The 21,616-nt window shown below is 36.8% G+C and overlaps 1 protein-coding gene across 2 annotated transcripts in view; it reads right to left on the bottom strand.

Moving 5' to 3' along the window:
* Positions 1-21,616, bottom strand: part of LOC115243182 (lachesin-like) — a 190,834-nt gene that overhangs the window by 10,050 nt on the left and 159,168 nt on the right. For both annotated transcript variants that reach the window (XM_029819962.1, XM_029819963.1), the window contains 4 exons: positions 19,867-20,084; positions 18,803-18,878; positions 2,729-2,785; positions 2,437-2,523 (listed from right to left, as the gene is read on the bottom strand). In XM_029819962.1, the coding sequence (XP_029675822.1) occupies positions 2,437-2,523; positions 2,729-2,785; positions 18,803-18,878; positions 19,867-20,084 (438 nt within the window). The remainder of the gene's footprint in view (positions 1-2,436; positions 2,524-2,728; positions 2,786-18,802; positions 18,879-19,866; positions 20,085-21,616) is intronic.

The following is a 21,616-nucleotide window of genomic DNA, read 5'->3' on the forward strand; positions in this document are numbered from 1 at the left end:
TAACGAGAAGCGACGGCGCAAAAGGGAAAGGGCGACCGCTGGATTGTTTGAAGAACGCATTACGAAAAGCAAAGGGCGCGATGAGGGAAAAAAAGAAATGAAATAAATTATGTGAGAAAGAAAAATGTACTGTGCGAAGTAAGAGGAAGCTGTTGGTGAAATCGCGTAACAAGCGTAGCATGGATACAAAAAGAGATGCTAGCGGACCAAAAGAGAATATAAGTCAAACAGATATGTTAAGGAAAGAAAATGACATAAAAATAAACTGCTTAAGAAAATAAGAAAGAGATGAAAGCGGACTCGGTTAAATGTAACCAGAAGATAAAAGAAGAAAAGAAAAAGAGAAACGACAAGATAAAGGAAAGAGGGATTCTCAGAGTTGGCGGCATTGGGGTGGAAAAGGAGGATGGAGTAGAGAGAGAGAGAGAGAGAGAGAGAGAGAGAGAGAGAGAGAGAGAGAGGGGGGAGGGAGGACGCGAAGGGAGCAAACATTAATGCCACCTTGCAGACCGCAGATGTTGCAGCAATTACAAACCTCATCCTTTCTTCACAGCCCGTCCTTCCTCCCCTTCCTTGCGCTCTCCGCAAATAGAGAGGGAGAGACAAGGAGACATATGCCGTATTCAAACTTACCACATCCCGTTTACTACTATGCCTTCCTTCCCTCTCAGTGCTTCATCTTTTCGCTCTTACCTTTCCGCGCCGTCTCCCCCTACCCTCTTCCCTTGCCTCTGCGGAAGATGACATCGGGTTATACGTGGAGGTAAGGAAGGCGGACACGGTAGATACGGAAACGGTGTTCCCCCCCCCCCTCAACGAGACACGAATTTTCGATTAAATTTAACACGGCAAGGCGGCAAAAGGACGCTAGCGCGCTGCACGCTGCTGTTTTAGGCGATAGAGCAAAGCAAAGGACAAAGAAAGAAATAGAGGGGCGAGAGAAGGGAAAGGCGAGGATAAGGGACGGTGAGAACGCGGACTACACAGTGGCGGCTGATATTATTCTTGGGTCTTCCACGCTGGAGCATTATTAGTTCCGGCGTGTTAGCATACATGAAATATTGATGTTACAGGGATCTCTTCTACCCCAGTCAACCCTGTTCCCAGTTCTCTCTCTCTCTCTCTCTCTCTCTCTCTCTTTTCCTCTCTTCCTAGCCTCTCGATTCATTCATCTATCCTTTCTGCTCTTTCCGCGTAACCACCACTCGCGTGTTCCTGTTACGAACATTACGAACATCACTTCAGTTACCTCTTTTCCTCCCCTTTCCTCCTTCTCTCTTTCTTGTTACCTTTACTTTTATTCTCTCATTGTTTTTATTCTCTCGCTTTAACCAAAGCTTTTTTGATAGTCGTGGTGTGTTTTGATTTCCTAAATAAATGCTGAGAATTTAAAATAGAGCGCAATATATCACGTCCTTTTTTTCAAATTATTACGTTTCAGCTTTTAATTTATGTAAATTTTTTTTTATGCTTCCATTAGGGATTATCGATATCAAGATTATATGATGCTGATTCAAAATAATATTATCTCTTTGCATTTTTGCGATAATGAAGATGATTTTGCATAACAAAAGAATTCGTCTTGGAAATTCTATCTTGTTGTAAACTCTATTTTCATTGTTCTCTCTTTTGCCCCTTCTTTAAAGAGTGGACTGCTTGCTCTTTTTCAAACCACCTTTAAAGCCGCAATCGATTGCCGGGATGATTCCCCGGTGCATTTCCTAGCTCCAGTTAACATCGAAGTTAATAGCGCCGGAGATTCAAAGTATGTTACTGGAAAATCTAGTTATGAAATGTCATTTAGCTGTACGTGATGCTGGATTGAATATGTAAATCCGCTATCTAGCCCTTGATATTTTACTAGGCTATAGAAATATGCCGATGAAATATTTGAATCTTTCTCTTATGTATTCATCAAGAATTTTTTTAACGTTAACAATACTAATGATATACCGATACATCAATATGCAGAATTTAAAACAAATACATTCGATGCGTTATTGACGTTTCAATTTGTATTGATATTTTCTTGCGCAGCTTTTTCACATCAGATGTAATATATTCTATTTAATAGACTTTTCCTTTCATCACTTCCGACATTACGTCAGTTCTAAATTCTGTTCTCTGTCTCGTTATCTTTGTTTCCTTGTTTCAAACGTGTTCTTTGAGAAAGAGAGAGATCCGAATGATTGATGCGCTCTTCGAACAGAGATCAAGACCGACGCGAAAATACTTTTTCCAAATATATTTCAAGTGCTTGTTACTCTCTTCGTATGTTGCGCGACAGCCGACGACTGCATTATGTACTTTGTTGAAATGCAAAAATGCCTAGTCAATTTCGTAATTTGTAAAATACGTACGTTGAATGCATTATTAAAAAAAAAAAATAAAGGAAAAGATATATCGCTCTTTCTCTTTCTCCGAGAGAGTACTCACCTGTCTTGATATTCTTCTCATTATGAATTGTCAGCGAACTTGGATTTCCGTAAACAGAGTTATTCATCTCCGCCATGAAATCCCAATCTGCAAAAGTAAACGCACGCGTTGGAAAATTAGATTCAAGCGACCGAGAGTATCGTGAATAATATCGATTGTACAATATATTATATGGTATCGTTAGATTTTACGATGCGAGTCGTGCGATCTTAAAAGCGCGTTTTATCAATTTTGCTACGATTTATTATATTCAATTATCGCGAATACGGCAAAACTACACTTAAAATCTTACCTTTCTTAGCGATTTCCGTGGTAGATGGACTAGGACTGGTGCTGGGCGGTGCGGACACTGTAACAAAACAAGTTTTCCTCTTTAATATGAAGCTGGGATTTACATTAATGTTGTATATATATTTCGCGCCAAATTAATTATTCGATTTCTTTGGCGAAATATCTGTTCATTCTTCCCGAAGCGTATAATAAAAAAAAAAAACCCTTCTTCATTTATCATTCTTTTTTTTTGCTGTTTTTTCGTGGGGAAAAAACATAATTATTTTTTTCAGTTTCAGAGAGATTTATTCTTTCAAACCTTCACCCTCGATCTCTCAATCAAACACCGGTCATATTTTTCTTTCTACATGTTGTTGATTCGCTTGAAATATTTTCCGCATATTTTTATGCAGATTTTTAATAAAAAATATTTAAGGGATACATATGTATATATACATCTATTATTTTCGAATCTTCAAACTTTTTCAAAGAATTCGAAAAATTACACGCAATAGTCAGGAAATTAAAATATGGAATTAAAAATATTAAACCTATATATTTACATGCAACCCCCTTGTCCTTCTAGATTGGCCAAATTTCGCACCGCGCGCTGTTATGGATCGCGTCACCTGTTACTAACTTCTACCCTAGAACATATTAGCCGCTGTGGCGCCGGCCAAGCCGGCCAAACTCTACATCATATTTTACTCTCCCAGTACTACACGCCTTCTCCCCTTTTACCCCCTTCTTCGCGCTTCCCTATAAGTTATTCGGGGTATATACCTGAATAATTATCCATAATTTCATTTATCCTTAGCGAAAGCGTCATCAATCGGATTACAACTATATTGTGTAGAGAGCTATAGCAGTCTCTGCTAAACATTGAAGAATAGAATTGTACGAGAGATGAAAAGACATAGGGTAAATTAGAATACTTATATACAGCTGCAGTTTTTCAATAATCTAAAATCCATCTGTTATACGCAATATTTTTTTATATAGATATTGATATAAGTTTTCTTCAACTTTTAATCATCAATTTTTTCCACTCCTACATGAATTCTTAAGCGATAGAAAAAATTAGATTCTTTTCATCATATTATCCATCGGAATAACGAGCACAAATGTATAAAATATAAATAAGTCAGAAGAATTAAATCAAATTTGCGAAAATATATTGCCTTAATATAAATACTAACATGAGCCATAAATTAAATCTCATTCATTGAATATCAATTAAATATGATAATACATCATTGAATCAATTGAATAGTCTATCTTACAAAAAATGAACTGAACAAAAAATAGACTTTTTTAAATCGTTTTTTATATTGTATTATACAACCAAGAAACTTAAGAATATAAATAACTATTATAGTCTTTTTTGATGCTCTCAAAGAAGTCAAAGAATATTTTAATTTCGACATTCAGCAGACACATACTGATTTAATTATTTTCAGTTTGTCTTGATATCACTTTTGTATACTTTTGTATACCTCTACCGACCAAAAAAATTCTTAAGTTTGAATATATAATTTTGCATAACAAATGATCGATATAGATTGCCCGTGATTTTCAATGTGATTTTTAATTTATATTAAAAATTATAAAAAATTTTCCCACAATAGATCTAATATTTAATCATGAAAATGGTTATAAATCTTAATCTTTATAGGAAATTTTTTTTTTTTGAGGCAAGTTCCAACATATTCAATTTTGAATGAAATAAAAGCTTTTCTAACACACGCGCGTGGCATTATATGCTGCAGCTGTAACATGGTAAAGTATGCCTTTTTTACGATTTTAACGTCAAGTTTTTCTCGAAACTGTGTCGTGATGGAGCACTTTGAAAGCTGGAAACGTAGCTGCATTATTAAAAGTAGGGAAAATATAATTATTCACTTTATCACTGAATTTAGAAATTATTATTCTTGCTTCAACTGTGTAATTTTAGCGGTACTGATAAAATAAAGAACGCGTGATAATATAGACAATTTTAATGATTCGAGAAAGCGCACATCAAAGGAGGCCATTGCTATTTGTCACAAGCGTATCTGAACGATTACCATGCCGCCAGAAAATGGTAGAAAGTGGCACGCGATGCATACTGCGAAGATGCGTTCTCCCCAAGGTAAATAGGATAGGGTGACAAAGTATGCGCCTCAGCGGACGTGTTTACACACGCGAATGTAATGCAAATATGTAGCCACCGTCTTTTCTGTAAGATAATACCTAAATGACTTTCAACCCGTTCCACTCGATTGGCTACAATGTTTGCCGCAAAAATTACAACAACGGCATGAACTCTGTGCAGTTTTATCTTGCGACATTTATCCCCGCACACACGCGCGAAAGATGCGAACATGGAATTAATAATAGTTTTATCATAAAAAATCGGAAAAAGAGGCGTTAAATTCGCGATTGTCGTTGTCTGTTCTATCCGCAACCTCCTACATGTGAAAATCAATATTTCGAGAGAGATATTTCGAGCGAATAAATTACAAATTTGTTAGAAATTATCATCGTTCGCGTCATCATGGTTATTACGAGGGAATATTATCTAGTTTTATAGATATAAATATGGCACGCGCGATGGGCAAAATTCATTTATCACTTTTGCAAGTCACCGATGGAAGGCAGAGAGATTAAAGCTGAGAACGCAATGAGGAAAAAAGCGAGATAGCAGAAGAAAGTGAGAGAGGGAGAGAAAGAGAGAGAGAGAGAGAGAGAGAGAGAGAGGTAAGGCAGCGACTTTTCACCTTTGATTTATCGCGCTAACTTTTATTTTCCTCGGGAGATATTAAAACCCGTTGTCCTGACCATTTAGCTTCGCCGAGCTGATTGATGATTGAACCAGTTAACGTGACGGCGACGAATCAACTCTCTCATTATGCCCGATTAAATACGAGCGTGTATCTTTGACTCATCGAAATTTAGAAATATATAACGAAAATCGATTGTGTCATGTGTGATTTAAATTTAATTCAAAAATTTCTCCTCCATACATTGTTTATAATCAATAATAATTACCGAAAATTATAACGGAAGTTTATTATAAATGACGAACGTTTGCGTGACAATATTTTTAAATTTAGCGACAATTTCGTGAAAATAAACTAGCGCATAAAATATAATGGACATATTTAAAAAAAAGTAAATTGCAATTTTCTTCGCTGAAAGTTTATACGTCCGAACATATTTACATGTACCGATTCGACTTATCGTCGCTAGCTGAGCGAAGAGAATTCATTAAAATCTTAAGACACCTTAATTAGTCTAATAGCATCATCCCTTTTCATCGGTACGTCACTAATGCTCCGTTTCCCCCTTTCCCGCCAACTCATCTACCTGCCATCCAATTTCTCCTTTTACCATGCGACTACAATGAATACGCAAGACGTCCAAATATTGTCTAGCGTAAATGTTATTCATGACGCGAATAATTGTTAGCGTATCCCAGCGAGGTATGAATTATACACAAACGGGAAATCGACTCCATTTGCAGAACATCGAATATAATATACTGAAATGTGTAATAAATTAAAGTATCAAAGAGAATTAATTTAGATAAGAAAAGCATATTAGAAGAATTGAAAATAATTGTAATACAAAGATTTTTCGACAAATATCATTGCTTCAAAGTGCCGTAAAAACAGAGTTTTAAAGAGCAAAGTCATAAAGTTCACAATATATAAAATCGAATGCCTCTTTAAAAATGTAGTTTTTTTTAACCAATTTAAAAATGATATTTTCTTGCTGAGAATATCGAGGGTGACCATAGTTTATCGCTTTAACCTGTATAAATTAGATTCCAACATAAAATCTTTTTGCTTGAGAAATTCATTGAAGAATATATTGTAATATTCTTTTTTACTTTCTGTTCTCGAGTTTAGTTCGCCAAACATTTTCCGTATAATTTTAACCGCTAATTTATCAAAGATTATCGCGTCCTCAATATTATTATCGCAAAAAAATAAATTTTGAATTGGTCTTAAAGAGTCGGTAATAAACATCTGGCGATTTCGCGACATTCCGTGTGTAACTCGTACCACAGTTGTACATTTTTTATCACATGTAGCGGACATCATAATTAAACTATGCGCGGTCTGAATTGTAAATCGGTGGTGGTGAACGGTGCCGGACGCGTTAGGACTACGCCGCCGATTTCCACCAATCGTCAATGCCGCCATTATTGCGGTCGGACCGCGATCATTAACTAAATCGACGACAGATCGACGTAGGAAATAATTTGCTGTAGGCGTCATCGAATCTCGGCGCAGCACGACAAGCAGGAAATTGCCAGCTCTTCGTTGGGTTACGATCGCGTAACCCAATTCCGCGAGAGACAATAGGCCAACGAGGCGCTTTTGTCAGCGGCTGTCGCAACATGTCTGTTGTAATTACTTGTGACGAAATCCCTTATACTAACGTATCGATCCAAGACGCTCGACCGTTTGATCCAATTAATGATAAGGCCGGATATACATACATATACACATACGAGTCGCATTAAATACACCTCGCCGGGGGTGCATCTAGGCCCTTCTCACACAAACGTAGAATCAAAGTCCTCTTTGATAATTACCGACATACGATCCGTCACATTAATGCATCGATCCATTAACCTGGAGTTAACCAGCTGAGCCTCAAGGCGGATGTTGTGACGATCCGCCTTGATATCCCGCGAGATTACCGAGTCAGTGATTGTAGGAGAGCCGGCTTCCTCCCCGAGTCTCATACGTAATAAAGGGAGCGGTTGGGGCGCGTCGTATGTGAGACGACTCTCTCTTGACAGATCTGACGACTTTCGCAGGAAAAATCCTTTTACAAGTTTCGCATTTCGTCGAGAGAGTTTCTAGATAAATAGACTCCTTAACGATCAAAAGGGTCGTGGTATGTTCGGTAACGTAGTTAATAATTCTATCAGGACTGCCCTCGCCTTTGTGTTCGCCGGGACCGTATTTCTAAACGGTGATCTCTCGATATAGTAGCCAATGGTGCCCGTTGGAAAGCATTTCCTCGCGAAACGGCGTGGTCGTCCATCCGAGGGCGTGGATGCGCGCGGTTAAGGGTAGCTAAAACAGCTCGTAGAGGTACCGGAAGATGGGGGGATGGAAAAGGGGAAGAAAGAGAGAGAGAGAGAGAGAGAATTGGAGGAAGGGGAGGTAGGGAATTAGTATGCGGCGACTGTCACGGCGCCATCCCTCGACTGCGGCGCCTTCCTGCACCTTTTGGCCCAACCCTGGACCACCCGGGCTAGACCGTTAATTTTCCATCCCGTGACTCCAATCAATCTTACCGCCGTCAGCGAGTCTCCCTTATGGCGATACCCCGTAGTCCCCCTTCTCTCATTCCTTCGGCTCTCGATACGTTATACCGTCTGCCACCTCGGATTCCAGCCGCTGTCATTTCCGGTTTCCTGATTCCGACGCGCGACTACTAAACGCTCGACGACACGTCGTCGTTTGTCCGAGAGGCACGACACGCGTGCAGTGGCTGGACTTCTAACTTGATTGCCGCGACCAATTGAGAAAATTTCGATTTGATTAAAAAATTCCCAATAATAATTTACGATTAAAAAAAAGAAAACGACTAAAGTTAATTTATCAATTTATCGTTTATAAATTTGTAATCAACGATATTGCACATAATTTATATTGTTATTGTTATTCCTCTGCTACTTTCCGTTATATTTTTAAGTTGTATGTCTTTAAAAAATTTTATTTATTTATGTATGGATACATACATACATGCATATAAAGATTTAGATTTCACTGGGCGAGGATTAAATTTTTAAAATTGCTCGATTTTTTGATACGCGTGAGCTTATCACAATGTTTGCTATATAACGGTTTTTTAATGCAGCAATCGAGAATTGAGTCAACTCAATATGAAGTATTTTATTTTTGTTATTCCGGCTCTCAGTAATTGTTTCCGTTCAAAATGACTGTGAGAGCTGTCTCTCTGCGAAACATTCTAGATTATTATCGTCCGAGTTTCCCATCCATATTATCTGCTTTCGACACCAGCCTCAGGGCTGATCCTGTCTCGAGTCAAGATTCGCGCAACACGTAACATAATCGGCGAAAGTGTAACATTGGCTTTAATAAAGCACGTCGAAATGGAATGGTTAATTTAATTACTAAATTGCTACCTCCATCTTTCTAATAATGTAATTATAAATAGTTAGCATTTCTTTGTCATTTCTATCGATATTACATATATCGGACATTTTCAACAATATTAAAATATTTTCACATGCTTTATCGTGACTATGTAAACTCGACAAAGAACATCACATAACGTTCTCACATCTAAACCTATTATTGTTAGATATATAAAGCTTTTGAAGTGCAAATTAACATCTCTCGTGTGATACTTAATGTGTTGATAAACGGCTAGAAATTCATCATCCAAACGCGTCGTTTGGATGACTTCAAAGTTTCGAAAGACAAGCTCGCGAAGAGCTTCTCCTCTCGCGAGAGAGACTATGGGAAGTTGTATTTTACAACGGGGATGAAATCGCGTTGCGTAACGTCTGAGACCCGGCTACGACAAACCACGAGGACAGATTTTGGATTCCGGCGAATTCACCGAACGAGAACTAACACTGCCTCTCCCTCGATATCGCCGCCACGGATTTTATGGAAATATTTTCTCCTCTTTCGAGGATTTTCTTCTTAACGCGAGTTTTCCGTTTTCTCTCCCTCCACTCGGCACTCTTCTCGAACCCACCCCATTAATCGCATTACCGTAGATTATATATATGTATATGTATATATATATATATATATTTCCATTCGCCGAGTCCCTTAGCCATCTTTGTGGCGTTTCATCTTCCGCTTATTTACTTTCGTCACTGCCACGATGTTACTGGTAATTGGAAATCTCATTGAATAAGCGTAAAGCGCACACAACTTCTTATAATAAATCTGCAATATATAACCGAACCAGATTTCCGTATTAATTATGTACTTCATCTCGCTATTGGAAAGCTTTGGTATGCAAAGTCGGAATGTGTTAGTGAAATATAGTATAGTTCGATTGAATGATTGATTGATTGTCCGGCACATTTTGCTTAACAGGTGCGCGGATTCGAATTATTTAATTCAAATGTTTAATTAATAGAGCTTTTCCAGAAAACTTTGACTACTTCGAACATTGAGCAAACGTGCAAGTACCACTATAACACTATATTGGTTTATTATTTTACAAGAAATATTAGGAGAAATTAATGTAGAAACTTTTGACGCGGGTGATTTATCTTCTTTCTAAACCGAATATTATTGTTTGTTTCTTCGTTCTCCTGCACCGCGTCTTCTTCATACTCTCACGAACGCGAAAGGGGACACGTTAGACCCCCGTCGGCAAGGAGAGGAGATGGAGAGGAACAAAGTTACGGCGCATCAGTTTGTTTAAGAGACAGAGAAGCTGGTAGGGGATGCAGCCGCCCGGCGGCGACGTTACTGGCCGTTTGAGGAACGACTTTCGGAATCGACTTTCCTTGCCGGAGCGACGAGAAGTTTGGCAATTTCCTCGGGCTAATCTGCTGGTCGGTCAGCATTGAGATGCTGCGGGGGTTACTATCGCAAGAAGACTGGACGGGGAAAGGAGAAAGGGAGAGAAAGAGATGGAGTGAGAGAGAGAGAAGAGGTATAGCGGCACGCTGGGTTGATCCATCGACCACGAACGCCGGGTGGTCCCATGAATTATACAAGCGACTCTCCATCGCTCTCTTATTCGGCATCTCTTTCTCAGAGATATCCCCCGCGGGGCTGACGAGAGAAAGGGGAGAGGCGCGACCCTCCTGCCTTCGAAGGAGGGAAAGGACGCGGATGTGCGTGCCAGGATGAGATCCAAACTTACACGTCGCCACTCGGCTGTCTTGACGTGGCAACGACTGACCGTCCAATAAAGGATGACAATTAAAGCTGACACAGACGACGACACTTTTTCTTTCATTACCCCTGGCGCGTCCGTTGGCGGGATACGACTGATAGGGAACTGTAAACGGAATCCCTAGATTGATGAGTTTCAGTTTGGAACGGCTTTTATAGGTATTAACTGCTTGCTTTGCGTGGTTCACCGCAATAGAATGTAAGTCGTTTTTCTCTTCCATTGTCATGATCTTTATATGTCCCTACATCTTCTCCGATTCACTATTAGCGATATAATATCGTGTTAGCGCGACATGTATTATTTAACAGTATTTTAGTTTTTCAAATACCGCGTTCTAGTAACTTGAAAGTAACATTATCAATATTAATAGATCGATAAAATAAATCTTTCTCTCTTGCCATTATCTAAATTATATATATATATTTACTGTTACCATTATCAATTAAAAAAAAAACTCTCTTCAGTAATATAAATCAAGAGAGAGAAATATAGATGCAGATATATTACATTTAACAGAGCACGAAATAAATTCTTATGATTAAGATTTTTAATTAATACACGTTTTTTACACAAACATAGAGAATCAAATTTTAGCATTTTAAAAATACCGTAGAAATTAATTGGTAAATTTTATTATACATTAACGCTTTGACAAAATAATTTTACAAACTACTAGTTTTACCAACGATTTAAACGCGAAAGACAGTGTGAGCAAAAATTTTACCTTTCAATAATTTTAATAAAAATATTATTCGCGTATATATTTATTATACTATACTGTTATTATTTATATTATAAAGAATAATAGATGTAATTATGTTCAATTATTTAAATAAAAATATTGTTGAATATTCAATTGTTTTAACAAAAATATTATTTGTGTATAAATTTATATACTATACTGTTATTATTAATACTATAAAGAATAACAGATGTAAAAAAATAACGTGTATAACGTGTCTAGATAGCAGAACCAATAATGGTTTAACGAAAAGAAAGGTATACAACTAATTATTTGATTCAAACTATGTATATATCGATACGTTTGTGCAAAAAGCAGTTTTGTTGTTATTTCCTGAAGATATTCCTCCAGTCGATATTTTTCTACTGACCCATTTCCGTGGTTTTGCGTGGCGGTAAATCCGGGACAATCTCTCATAAAAAGTAGTTGTCGTTCGCTCCCGCGCTTCTAATACATACGCAAATATGTATGTACGCATATTGTTCGCGCGAGAACGAGATATTTAACGAATTTACCTTTCAGGAGTTAACGAAGCAGCGTCCGCTACTCCGCAATTAATTCAACCGTGCGGTCATTAAAAATACACCATGCGGAATTTTCACGGTAAAGAGACAAAATGTGTTGGAAAACGGCAATCCTCCCTCTCTCTTTCTTCTCGTTCTTGCGCAGCATCGAGGCGTAAAGTTAATTTCCCTTCGTCGACGTTCTAAGATTTTCTCACTTTCGGAAATGTAGCTACAGAGTTGCTATGAATATTCATGATTACACCAAGAATGTGGAAAATTGTTCGAAAGGCGCTAATAGATTTCGTGACTTAGTTTTACAAGCAAAATGTGCGAGTCGCTCATCCCCGTTATTCTATGTCTGCACGTGTGTATGAATATATCGATATATCTATATCTGTAGAATTCGAAAAAATATGCGCGTAATCTTGTCCATTCGCGTAAAGCGAGCAACAAATTTAGCTAACAAGATTTCCCGTTCATAATTATTTCGTGTATGTATGAAAAAACGCGCCCATTAAAAATAGACTCTCAATTTTCGGAGAGTGTCATACCGGAGCGACAGCGCGCATTATTCTCAACTATATAACATTAGTGCGTTATGATAATGTACGATTATTTTTCTGATGTAATTTCGTGTAAATGAAGTCATTTATATTACGATGTAATATATATTACATCATTAAGCGCGAAACATTTCTTTTGCAATCGTATTGCATAGTTTAATAAAAAATTATTTTCTTTAACACAAGAAAGAAAGTAATTATTCTCCGAGTTTTTAATAATGCTGAATAAAAAGCCCTTTTTAAAATTTTAACCTAAAATTTGTTAAAATTATAACGTAATAGAACATTTTTGAGAGGCCAAAATCTCGCATTAAACGTCAAAAAGATTATAAAGAAAAATTACTTTCTTTGAAGGTTTTTTGTTAAATTATATTATATCTCACATATATTCTATACATGTAGAGAATATTTAATTTATCTTTAATGTAATTTAATATATATTTTGTTATCGTATTTGTGAAAGCACAATCTACGTAAAGATTTTTAACAATGCTACAAACGTGAAGTAATAAATCGTCTTCTTATAAAAAAAGAGGAAAGGTACAGATAACAATGCTGACGGTAAGAATATCGGCAAAGTTGCAATACTATGATGTTGCTGGAGAGTGACGTAGTTTCGTACTTAGGTAGCAAACGAGAGTGTAAAATTGCTCGGCCATTGCATCATAAATAATTTATTGAATCGGGGGTTACTAAGAATCGCGACTCAACGAGAAGGACAAAAGTTTCGAACCCCGAGGCTTTCTACGTTAAAGTTTCGGTCATGCTGCACCGAACTCATGCCTCGAAGGTAGACAGGGTCTCCATACAATCTGGTACAAAATTTTTACGCCTCTGTACGCTGACGAAGTTATAGAAAGGTGTGCTACCGGTAGGGAGGGCGTCCCGTTTTGTGTTTGCCGAGTTTGCGGAAGTATGATCAATTCATAATTAAAGTAGCCGAAGTAATGGAAGAACTTGGTGATATCGCGCCATTCACAAGTGCCCACCGACGACAGTAGTTATGTTTTTGCTTGCTTTTCGAAATAAAAAATTCATCGGCGAATTTCTCGACGTGAAATCTCATGCGATTTTCCGCTGTAAATTATACCACGAGTCCCATTTTGAAAAGGAATCATAGTTTTAATGTATGAATTTATATTTCACGTTATCATTATATTTTCATCGTTTTTTGCTTTTATGAAAAAATAATTAAGACACGTCCATTTAAAAAACTTTAAATGTATTTAATTTGTTATGTTTTGGAATTTACAGCAAATTTTAAAAATATTTTAATTTTTCTTTTCATGAATCTGTTATTTATAAAAAAGTCTATAAGGGAGAAATATTGACGCAAATTAACTTTGTATCTCACCAAAATATTTGATAAAAGATTGTTTAATTACAATAATAGTATAACCAACGCTATCGAACAATTAACAAAACTGTATCCACTAATATTGCAATATTCATGAAATTGTTCGAGAGACACACGCATATATAACAAGTGCTAATATAGTTGAAAAACAGTCGGAATGAATATATCTTCGCAGCATCTCTCTCGCGGATAAGTTAAGAATATAACGTCGTTAGATACTATCTGCGGAAAAATTCGGCGAGAAAACGCTTGTCGCGGCAACGTTTCAAAATATAAACGAGATTTTCGTTAATATTCGTTCCTCCGTATAATTCCAACGGTGAAATTGCTAAGTGCCGCTGCGTTACCGGCGTCCGGAATGCATGTGCAGAAAGAGTTTCACAACAAATTTATCAAAGTCACGCCGGGCCACGGCTTCGTTTGCATCTTACGCTGAAGAATTCGTTAGTGAAATTCTCAAATCCAAATGAAAAGCTCGTACAACTTTGCGTGCCGCGATACCGCGACCGCGAAAGTTCTCAAAGTCCGACAACTCAGTATGGATTTGCGGGAGGAATTTGAGACACAAGTTTTCCGTTTGCAAGAATTTCATTAAGACCTTGTTAAGCGTTAAGGGATTTTTACGGTCGAAAGTCACATTGTAATCGTCTCGCGAATATACGCTTTACAATCTCGAACTTCAAAAACTTAGAAATATAAAAATGCGATTTGAAGATGTAACACGCATTGTTAGAGCGACACATTTTGCCAAAAATTATAATAAGAATTTAGATTTACATCAATGAGATTAATTGACTTTTAAATACCGGAAGAAACAAAGAGTCGTTACGTTTATACCACTATTACGTTTCCCAAGACAAATTCTAGGCAATGTTTCATGCATAAGCAAATATGTCCGAGAACTAAGGAGGCGAAAAATGACATTATGAAGGTCGACAAAGTAGCCGCGTAACGGCCGTTTATTAAATCCACGTCTTAGCAGCGACATTTAGAACGGTTGAATCGGCGCGCGGCGGAGCGAGCGGGAGGGGGGGGGGGGACGTTGCATTATGTATACGATGCTCGGTCTGAGGAAATCACGGGGGTGGACGGGGAGGACGGGGGAGCCGAATGAATACGATATTGTTACTATCCGAGCGACTGCCGTAAGTTTCGCCTTGTTCTTCCGTCACTCTTCGCATACTAAGCCCGCGCTTCAACGCCGCTACAAATAGCAGTTTGACTCGACTATGGAATAAATTAGCCGAGAAATTCGAGCTTCCTCGCGAGGACGAGTGGGAGGGAGCGCGCGCGGAACGATGGAAAAAAGGGGCGTCAAGAGAAAAGACGAGGTAAGACACGGGTACCGAGCTCGGATATCAAGAAACAGGGGTACTTTGCCCCTTAGGCGGTCCTTAATAATAAATTCATATCTCGGCGCGTCCCTCGCTTGTCTCCCCTATTCTTTACTGCCGCCAGACGAGCCCCGCGACCGGAATCGTCCTCACTTCGCGCAGGACGACCACCTCCGGGGAAAAGGGGCATCCCGCCTAGTGTCTCCTTCAGTCAGTCTACAAATCTCTTTTTTATGCCGCTTAATAAAACTCGCCCGACATATCTCTAACTACGGCCACTTAATTTCGACCCGGCCCGACCCTTTTCGCTCTCCCAGAAACGCGACGGATTCTCGGTTACTAATACTCTCCCCCGTCGACTTTGTTGCCGACTGTATTGTACGAGGTAGGTTTGTTTGCTTCTCTCCTCTGGACCGTCCTGTCCGATGCCTTTGGCCGGACTTTCCGAAGTTATTTTTCCGCTTCCCCTTTGGAGAAGCTCCGAGAAATTCGAATTCCTTTCTGATCTGGCTTCTTCTTCTTCTTTGTCTTCCCATCCTCTCGCTGGTAGATGGAACAATGGAATGGTCACAGTCGATTCCAAATCAACGACTTTAAATGGACGAAAAAGTGCGCGCGCTCCTCTCCTTACTCGTTTATTTCTCCTCGCATGAGATGAGAATATTAATTTTCGACAGTGTTTTAAAAATTTTATGAGAGATACATCAGTTTATTAAATATATATATTTTATTATAAGATTTTATATTATTAAAAATATTTATTTTTTCAATTTTGTCATTATATTTACGAGAGCATTGTAATATACTATATTAATATGAATATCACGATAAACGGAAAATGCGTCACAAGAATCATAGATACAAGTCAATTTCGCTGCTGCTAAGCGTCTGCAATAATTAGCAATTACGCGTCTCGGAGCGGAATATATAACGATGCTTGTACACAACTCCGCAACGCATTTGATTATGGGGCATGACTCTTAGCGCGCGGTTAATCCTGCATCCCTTTTGGGGATACCAATAATTCAGCATTTGCGCCATGCCACGCCGATAGTCCGACGAATATAGGATTTCGTGGAAATGCTTTTCTCGATAATCTACCATCGTGATGTATTGTAGTTGCGATAAACAAAAATGATTTTTCTCTTTAGAGAAAATGTCATTTATGAGCATATGTAGTCAGAAAGATATTTTTGAAAAATTTTGTCCGCGTCACGATACGAATCATATATCTGCAACATTTAAAAAAATTGAACTATTTATTACAATTTTCGAACCATCCGCGCGTAAAAGACTGAATCTTAAATATTTTTTTTTTTTTTAAATTAACAAGTTAAATATTTTTTTTATCAATTACATTTGCTATTATGGTTACATCATTAATGTCCTCCTTAGCTTTCTCTCTTCATCTTTGTCTGCTCCTTCATGGCACTCACACTCACTCACGGAAATACAGTTAATTACGATCGCGCGCGTACTAATTAGCAGAACACGACGGCCATGAGCCACTTTGCACAACACTCGTGAATCGTTAATCGTACACAACGCGAACCTCATTATATTGTGATAGGAGAATAATGCGGAAATTATGATCATACGAAAGGGAAATATTGATCGCAAAATTGCACGACAAAAATCACGCGTTATTTGTCGTAATCACGTAACGTATTTAACATATAATATACGTTGTAGTTTTAGAACGATACTACAGTTGATTACACCAATAACTGTAATAATCATAATAATCGCTTTTAGCACCTTCCGATACTTTTCCAACATTTATGTAATGATACACGAAGCGGTTCGTGTCAACTCGTTCGAGTTACGCATGAGTGACAGCAAGGCCACGGAATGTAAACAATAGCGCGTTATACGCTGCAAAGACAAGCGTCGAATACAGTATGACAATTAATTTGTTTCATCACACGTAATATTTAACATTAAATATTTAATGTGCTATAAAATAAAAGCATGCGGATTATTTCTTGAATTTTTAATTAATTATTAATATATATACAGTGTTGTGAGAGATTTTTCACGGATTTTCGTTAATAACAGCATGTTGTATAAATGAAAAATTCGGCTTTTTTATTTACAGGCGATTGTTTCTTTGTCATTTGTTATTTTGTTTTATTGTCATGCGTGTATCGTCGTAGTATCTCTCGAAGTACAATTGCAACAAGTGCTAAATGATATTCAAGATTATTTTCTAGGATTATTAGGTAGTGCAATTAATTAAATCTAGTATATATTATAGTAATATATAAAATACACGTCACATATTTATTATTGTGATTGACGTAAGTATATTGAAACGATAGTTATTTATTTTTTAAAGAGATTATTTTTCACGATACATTCACACGAAAGAGAAATCGAAGCGGCAGAGAATAAAAGTTATAAATTATTATTTTATTGTGATATTATTTTCTTAAATGAACGATGGTTATTTCTTTATGTTTAGAGTCACATATATTTCGTTTCATACTTTGAATTTTCTCCGATTTAAATATATTTTACTCGTCATCTCATTGGAAACGAGAAATAATATACGTTTGAAAGATTAATGGAAAGCCGTGATAATGTATTATAATCTTATTTATTAATAGTTAATTTGAAAAATTCAAGGAGCAGAAATATACGAAGTTATTTAGTTAAGAAGAAATATTTTTAAAAAATACATAGATTTTATTATGTAAAATTATTTTTGGAAATATCGATTTCTCTCTCGCATAACTTTTTTCGTGTATAAATAATCTAGACAAAAAAATGTCTAATTCAATATTTACGCGCACAGAGATTAGTAGAAAAGTTGATAATCAGACAAACATCATTTACCGGATCAATTATTATTTACATCATTGCATTTATCAGACAGTCGTTTTCGTTCTCGTTGTTTTTTAAACAAACCAGGCAGATTTACCTTTCGCCATCTCTCTTTCCTTATTGATAGTCTCTTATGCTAAATGTTCGCTTCATTTGAATGTTGCTAATGCGAAAAACCGGTCCGTACTAATGGAGTGATCTCGTCCCCACATCCGTTTTTGTAAGCGCTATTGATTCTATTTGCTTTCTACATATCCCGATTTTCATACTCTTTTTTTTTTTCATGAGTTACGTACATCTATATTTCCAACGTGTCTCATCATAGCTTGAAATTTATTATTGTATGAAATGTTTATCTCCCAATTTATTAAAAACATGCATTGCATTAGAAAGTAATAAATAATATTGTAAAAAGATAAAATCAATAATAACGATATTGGAGCAACCTAAATTTAATCAGCCGCATTAAACCGTAGCCAACTAATACGTTGCGATTTAATTCGAGAGAAGTGCCACCAAGAATCGCGATCTGTTGGCAAATATTAGGCGGAGGTAATTAACATGGGTATATTTGTCTAGGAGGAAGAGATCGCGTAACGGGAGCGCGGAATTAACCGTGTCAAACTGTGCCGCCTAAACGCGTTGCGCGAAGAAACAAACCGCGGGGTGTATCCGTCAACGGGTGTGCCGTAGAAATTACGTAGTTGGTTGAAAACCGTCTTCGTCGTACTTCGTAAACAAGCGAGGAATGACAGTCATACGGCATAAACGTGCCAAACAGCTCACGACGAACCGTCATTACCTTAGTAAACGATATACCGCGGGATGGTATGGCTCGGGGCAACACGAAAGCAAAACGAGACACTTACTGTACAGACGAATCGTTCCGTCGGTTTCTCCACGTGGGTTCTTGGCGATGCACTTGTAGCTACCGTAGTCGTCTTTCTAAAAATAAATCGAATGAACAAGTTAGTAAAAGGCGAGAAGATTTTAATCCTTAAAAATCACATATAGATTATTTTAACCCTATCGGATATTTCAACGATAGAATATCCCGAAGATCTTAATCGATAAAAAAATATTAAAAGTTTATTTAACTTTTCTTGTACGTGATTATTTTTTTCAAGTGCTTTGAGACAGCTAAAATTGCGACAAGACATTATGACCTATATGTGACCAGAAACAAAGCAAAAAGAATATGTTAAATTACAAATTATAAAAAAACTATGTGACTTGCAAGAATTAATGAAGTAATTATATGTATATAACACAAGATATCTCTCATTAATTATAAAACTTTGAAATAAGGAGAGACTTTTATTCTTTTCTTATAATTATAAATTTATCTCAATCAGAAAATTCAATTTTATAATTAATGAAATATGTATAATAAGTGTATCTTTTACATGCCAATTAATGGCCACTATGTTGTATTTTCTGGAACATAAATATTATCATTGTTGAGTAATGATAAAATTTTTTTGTTTTTTATTTTACACATGTGTATATAGTTTAAACGAGTACTTTATTACTTTCATCTATCGCGCTCATCGTCAGCGCGTCACGATCGTGATTTACGATATGGTGCCATTATCCAGTCGTGAATTTTAACGCGGTGTACATGATTAAGCCACGCGCTTTTTTACAGCGATTACGTCATGTTTCGCTATTATCATCGTGCAATTCTAATTTATTAAACACGCTAGAAAATTTATAACGCTCAATTTTTCGCGCAATATATCGATAGATAGGGTAAAAAGCCGTATATTTTATCATTGTACTATTAATGATAATTTTCTTTTCGGCAAGGGCAAAAAAAATCTGTTTGCGCGCGAGTTATTTCTATATAAATACGTCATTTCTATAAAAATTTGAATAAACTATGTTAGAAAGAAACAAACTGACAAAACTACATCACGATGCATTCACTCACCTGTATGTTGGATATCGTGAGCGTCATATGCGTCTTGTAAGAGGGCCTGTCGGGCGACGACGTAGCCTTATATTTAGTGCTCTCGTGAATCATTAGACCATCCTCCCTCGCCCAGTAATTCAAAGAAGTTGGATGAGCCTCGGTATAGCATTCCAGCGTAACGGAGTAGCCCAAGGGCGCGCCGACCAATTGATGCGGTATCCATAGCATAGGGGGGACTGCAACGGCAGAAGTGATTGATTGGCTCATAAATGTTCCAATTACTAACAATACACGATGGGTCTACACGCGATCGATATCCTTTTCGCGCGTCTATAAATCTCTGCAACTAACCGGTGGTGAAGAATGACTCGAGACGATCGCAGGCTTTTTTGAGAGCTCTCGCTTTCGGAATGTAATTGATTATTTCAGAGTCGACTTCTAAGTCAAAGAGTTACGACTTAAAATCAAATACGTATGAATATCTTTTTAATATAAAAAGTCCAATTAGATGAATTACGATGGCATTATCAGTTTAGTTTTGTATTAAAAAATGTGCGGAATAAAAGAGCTGAAGAAGGGCCAATAAAATCTTAGTTGCCGGTTCGCTAATGATCTGTCCAATTATAAAAAAGCCAGATCGCAGATCCTGATGCGTAAATATTTATGTTGAAACGTTTGTTGTTTCTGCAATCTATCAATCAATATAAAAGCAAAATAAATGAAAGAAAAGATTATTACAGAAGCAATTATATAATACATATCGACGTAAATGTTTACGTACAAACATGTGCGATCTGATTCTTATTGATTCTTTTCCTATTATCGCGAAATTTCAAAGAGGCTCTCAATTTTATTCATTAATAAAGAGACATCAATTATTAATAAATACAAATTGATAAAGATATTATTCAATGTTATACGTATACATAAGCTATATTACAATGTGGAAATCATTTTCATAATTTATATCAAGATTAAAAGTTAATACGAAGATAAAAATAAATTTTATGACTCAACAGAAAGAGACAAGGAGGGAGAAAGAGAAAAATGGCGTAATATTTTTTAAAGTTTTATATAATCGGTTCAATGCAGAAGAGACTGATCTTAATTTTTGCTATATGTCGTGAAACCTAAATGCGTATCACGCGGCCCTTTAATAAAAAAGTAATCCCATTTCGATGAACAGCCCCTGGCGTTGTTGTCGGCGCCCGTGATAACATTTCCTCGAGGTAAGAGCGCTTCAATTTAACTTAAACCTCCTAAGAATATACCTAACCCATCTTTCCGGAGAGTGTCGCAATGTTCGCGAGGTAAGTATCACGCGGAACAAGCCGGTTACAAGTGGCAAACAGTAAATATAAATAAAATCCACTTTTTTTTTTTTTTTTAATTAAAACATATTTTTATAGGAGAAAATTCTATAAATAAAAGATCGGTTTGAAATTAAATTGTACGTGAAAAATTTGTGATGATACGACGATGAAAAAGATCGTCCAAATTATAAATTAATCGATCACAACATAAATATCGAACGTATAAATTTTTTTGTTAAGTGAGATTCGGATAGGAAAGATAATTCCACAGAGAGAATTAAATTGTTCTTGTGTCTCTTTGTACTATCGCCAAAAATAAAGTTCCATTTTATAGAAGAAATCTTGTGCGCGATAGGTACATAAATTTTACAGCTAAACTACTTTCGAAGTTACATGGTTTCATTATCAGCGAGATAAAAAAATCCTCATTTATTTTTTCGTTATATATATATATA

The sequence above is a fragment of the Formica exsecta genome, unplaced genomic scaffold, assembly GCF_003651465.1.
Source record: "Formica exsecta isolate Colony F162 unplaced genomic scaffold, ASM365146v1 scaffold696, whole genome shotgun sequence".
Classification (NCBI taxonomy): domain Eukaryota; kingdom Metazoa; phylum Arthropoda; class Insecta; order Hymenoptera; family Formicidae; genus Formica; species Formica exsecta.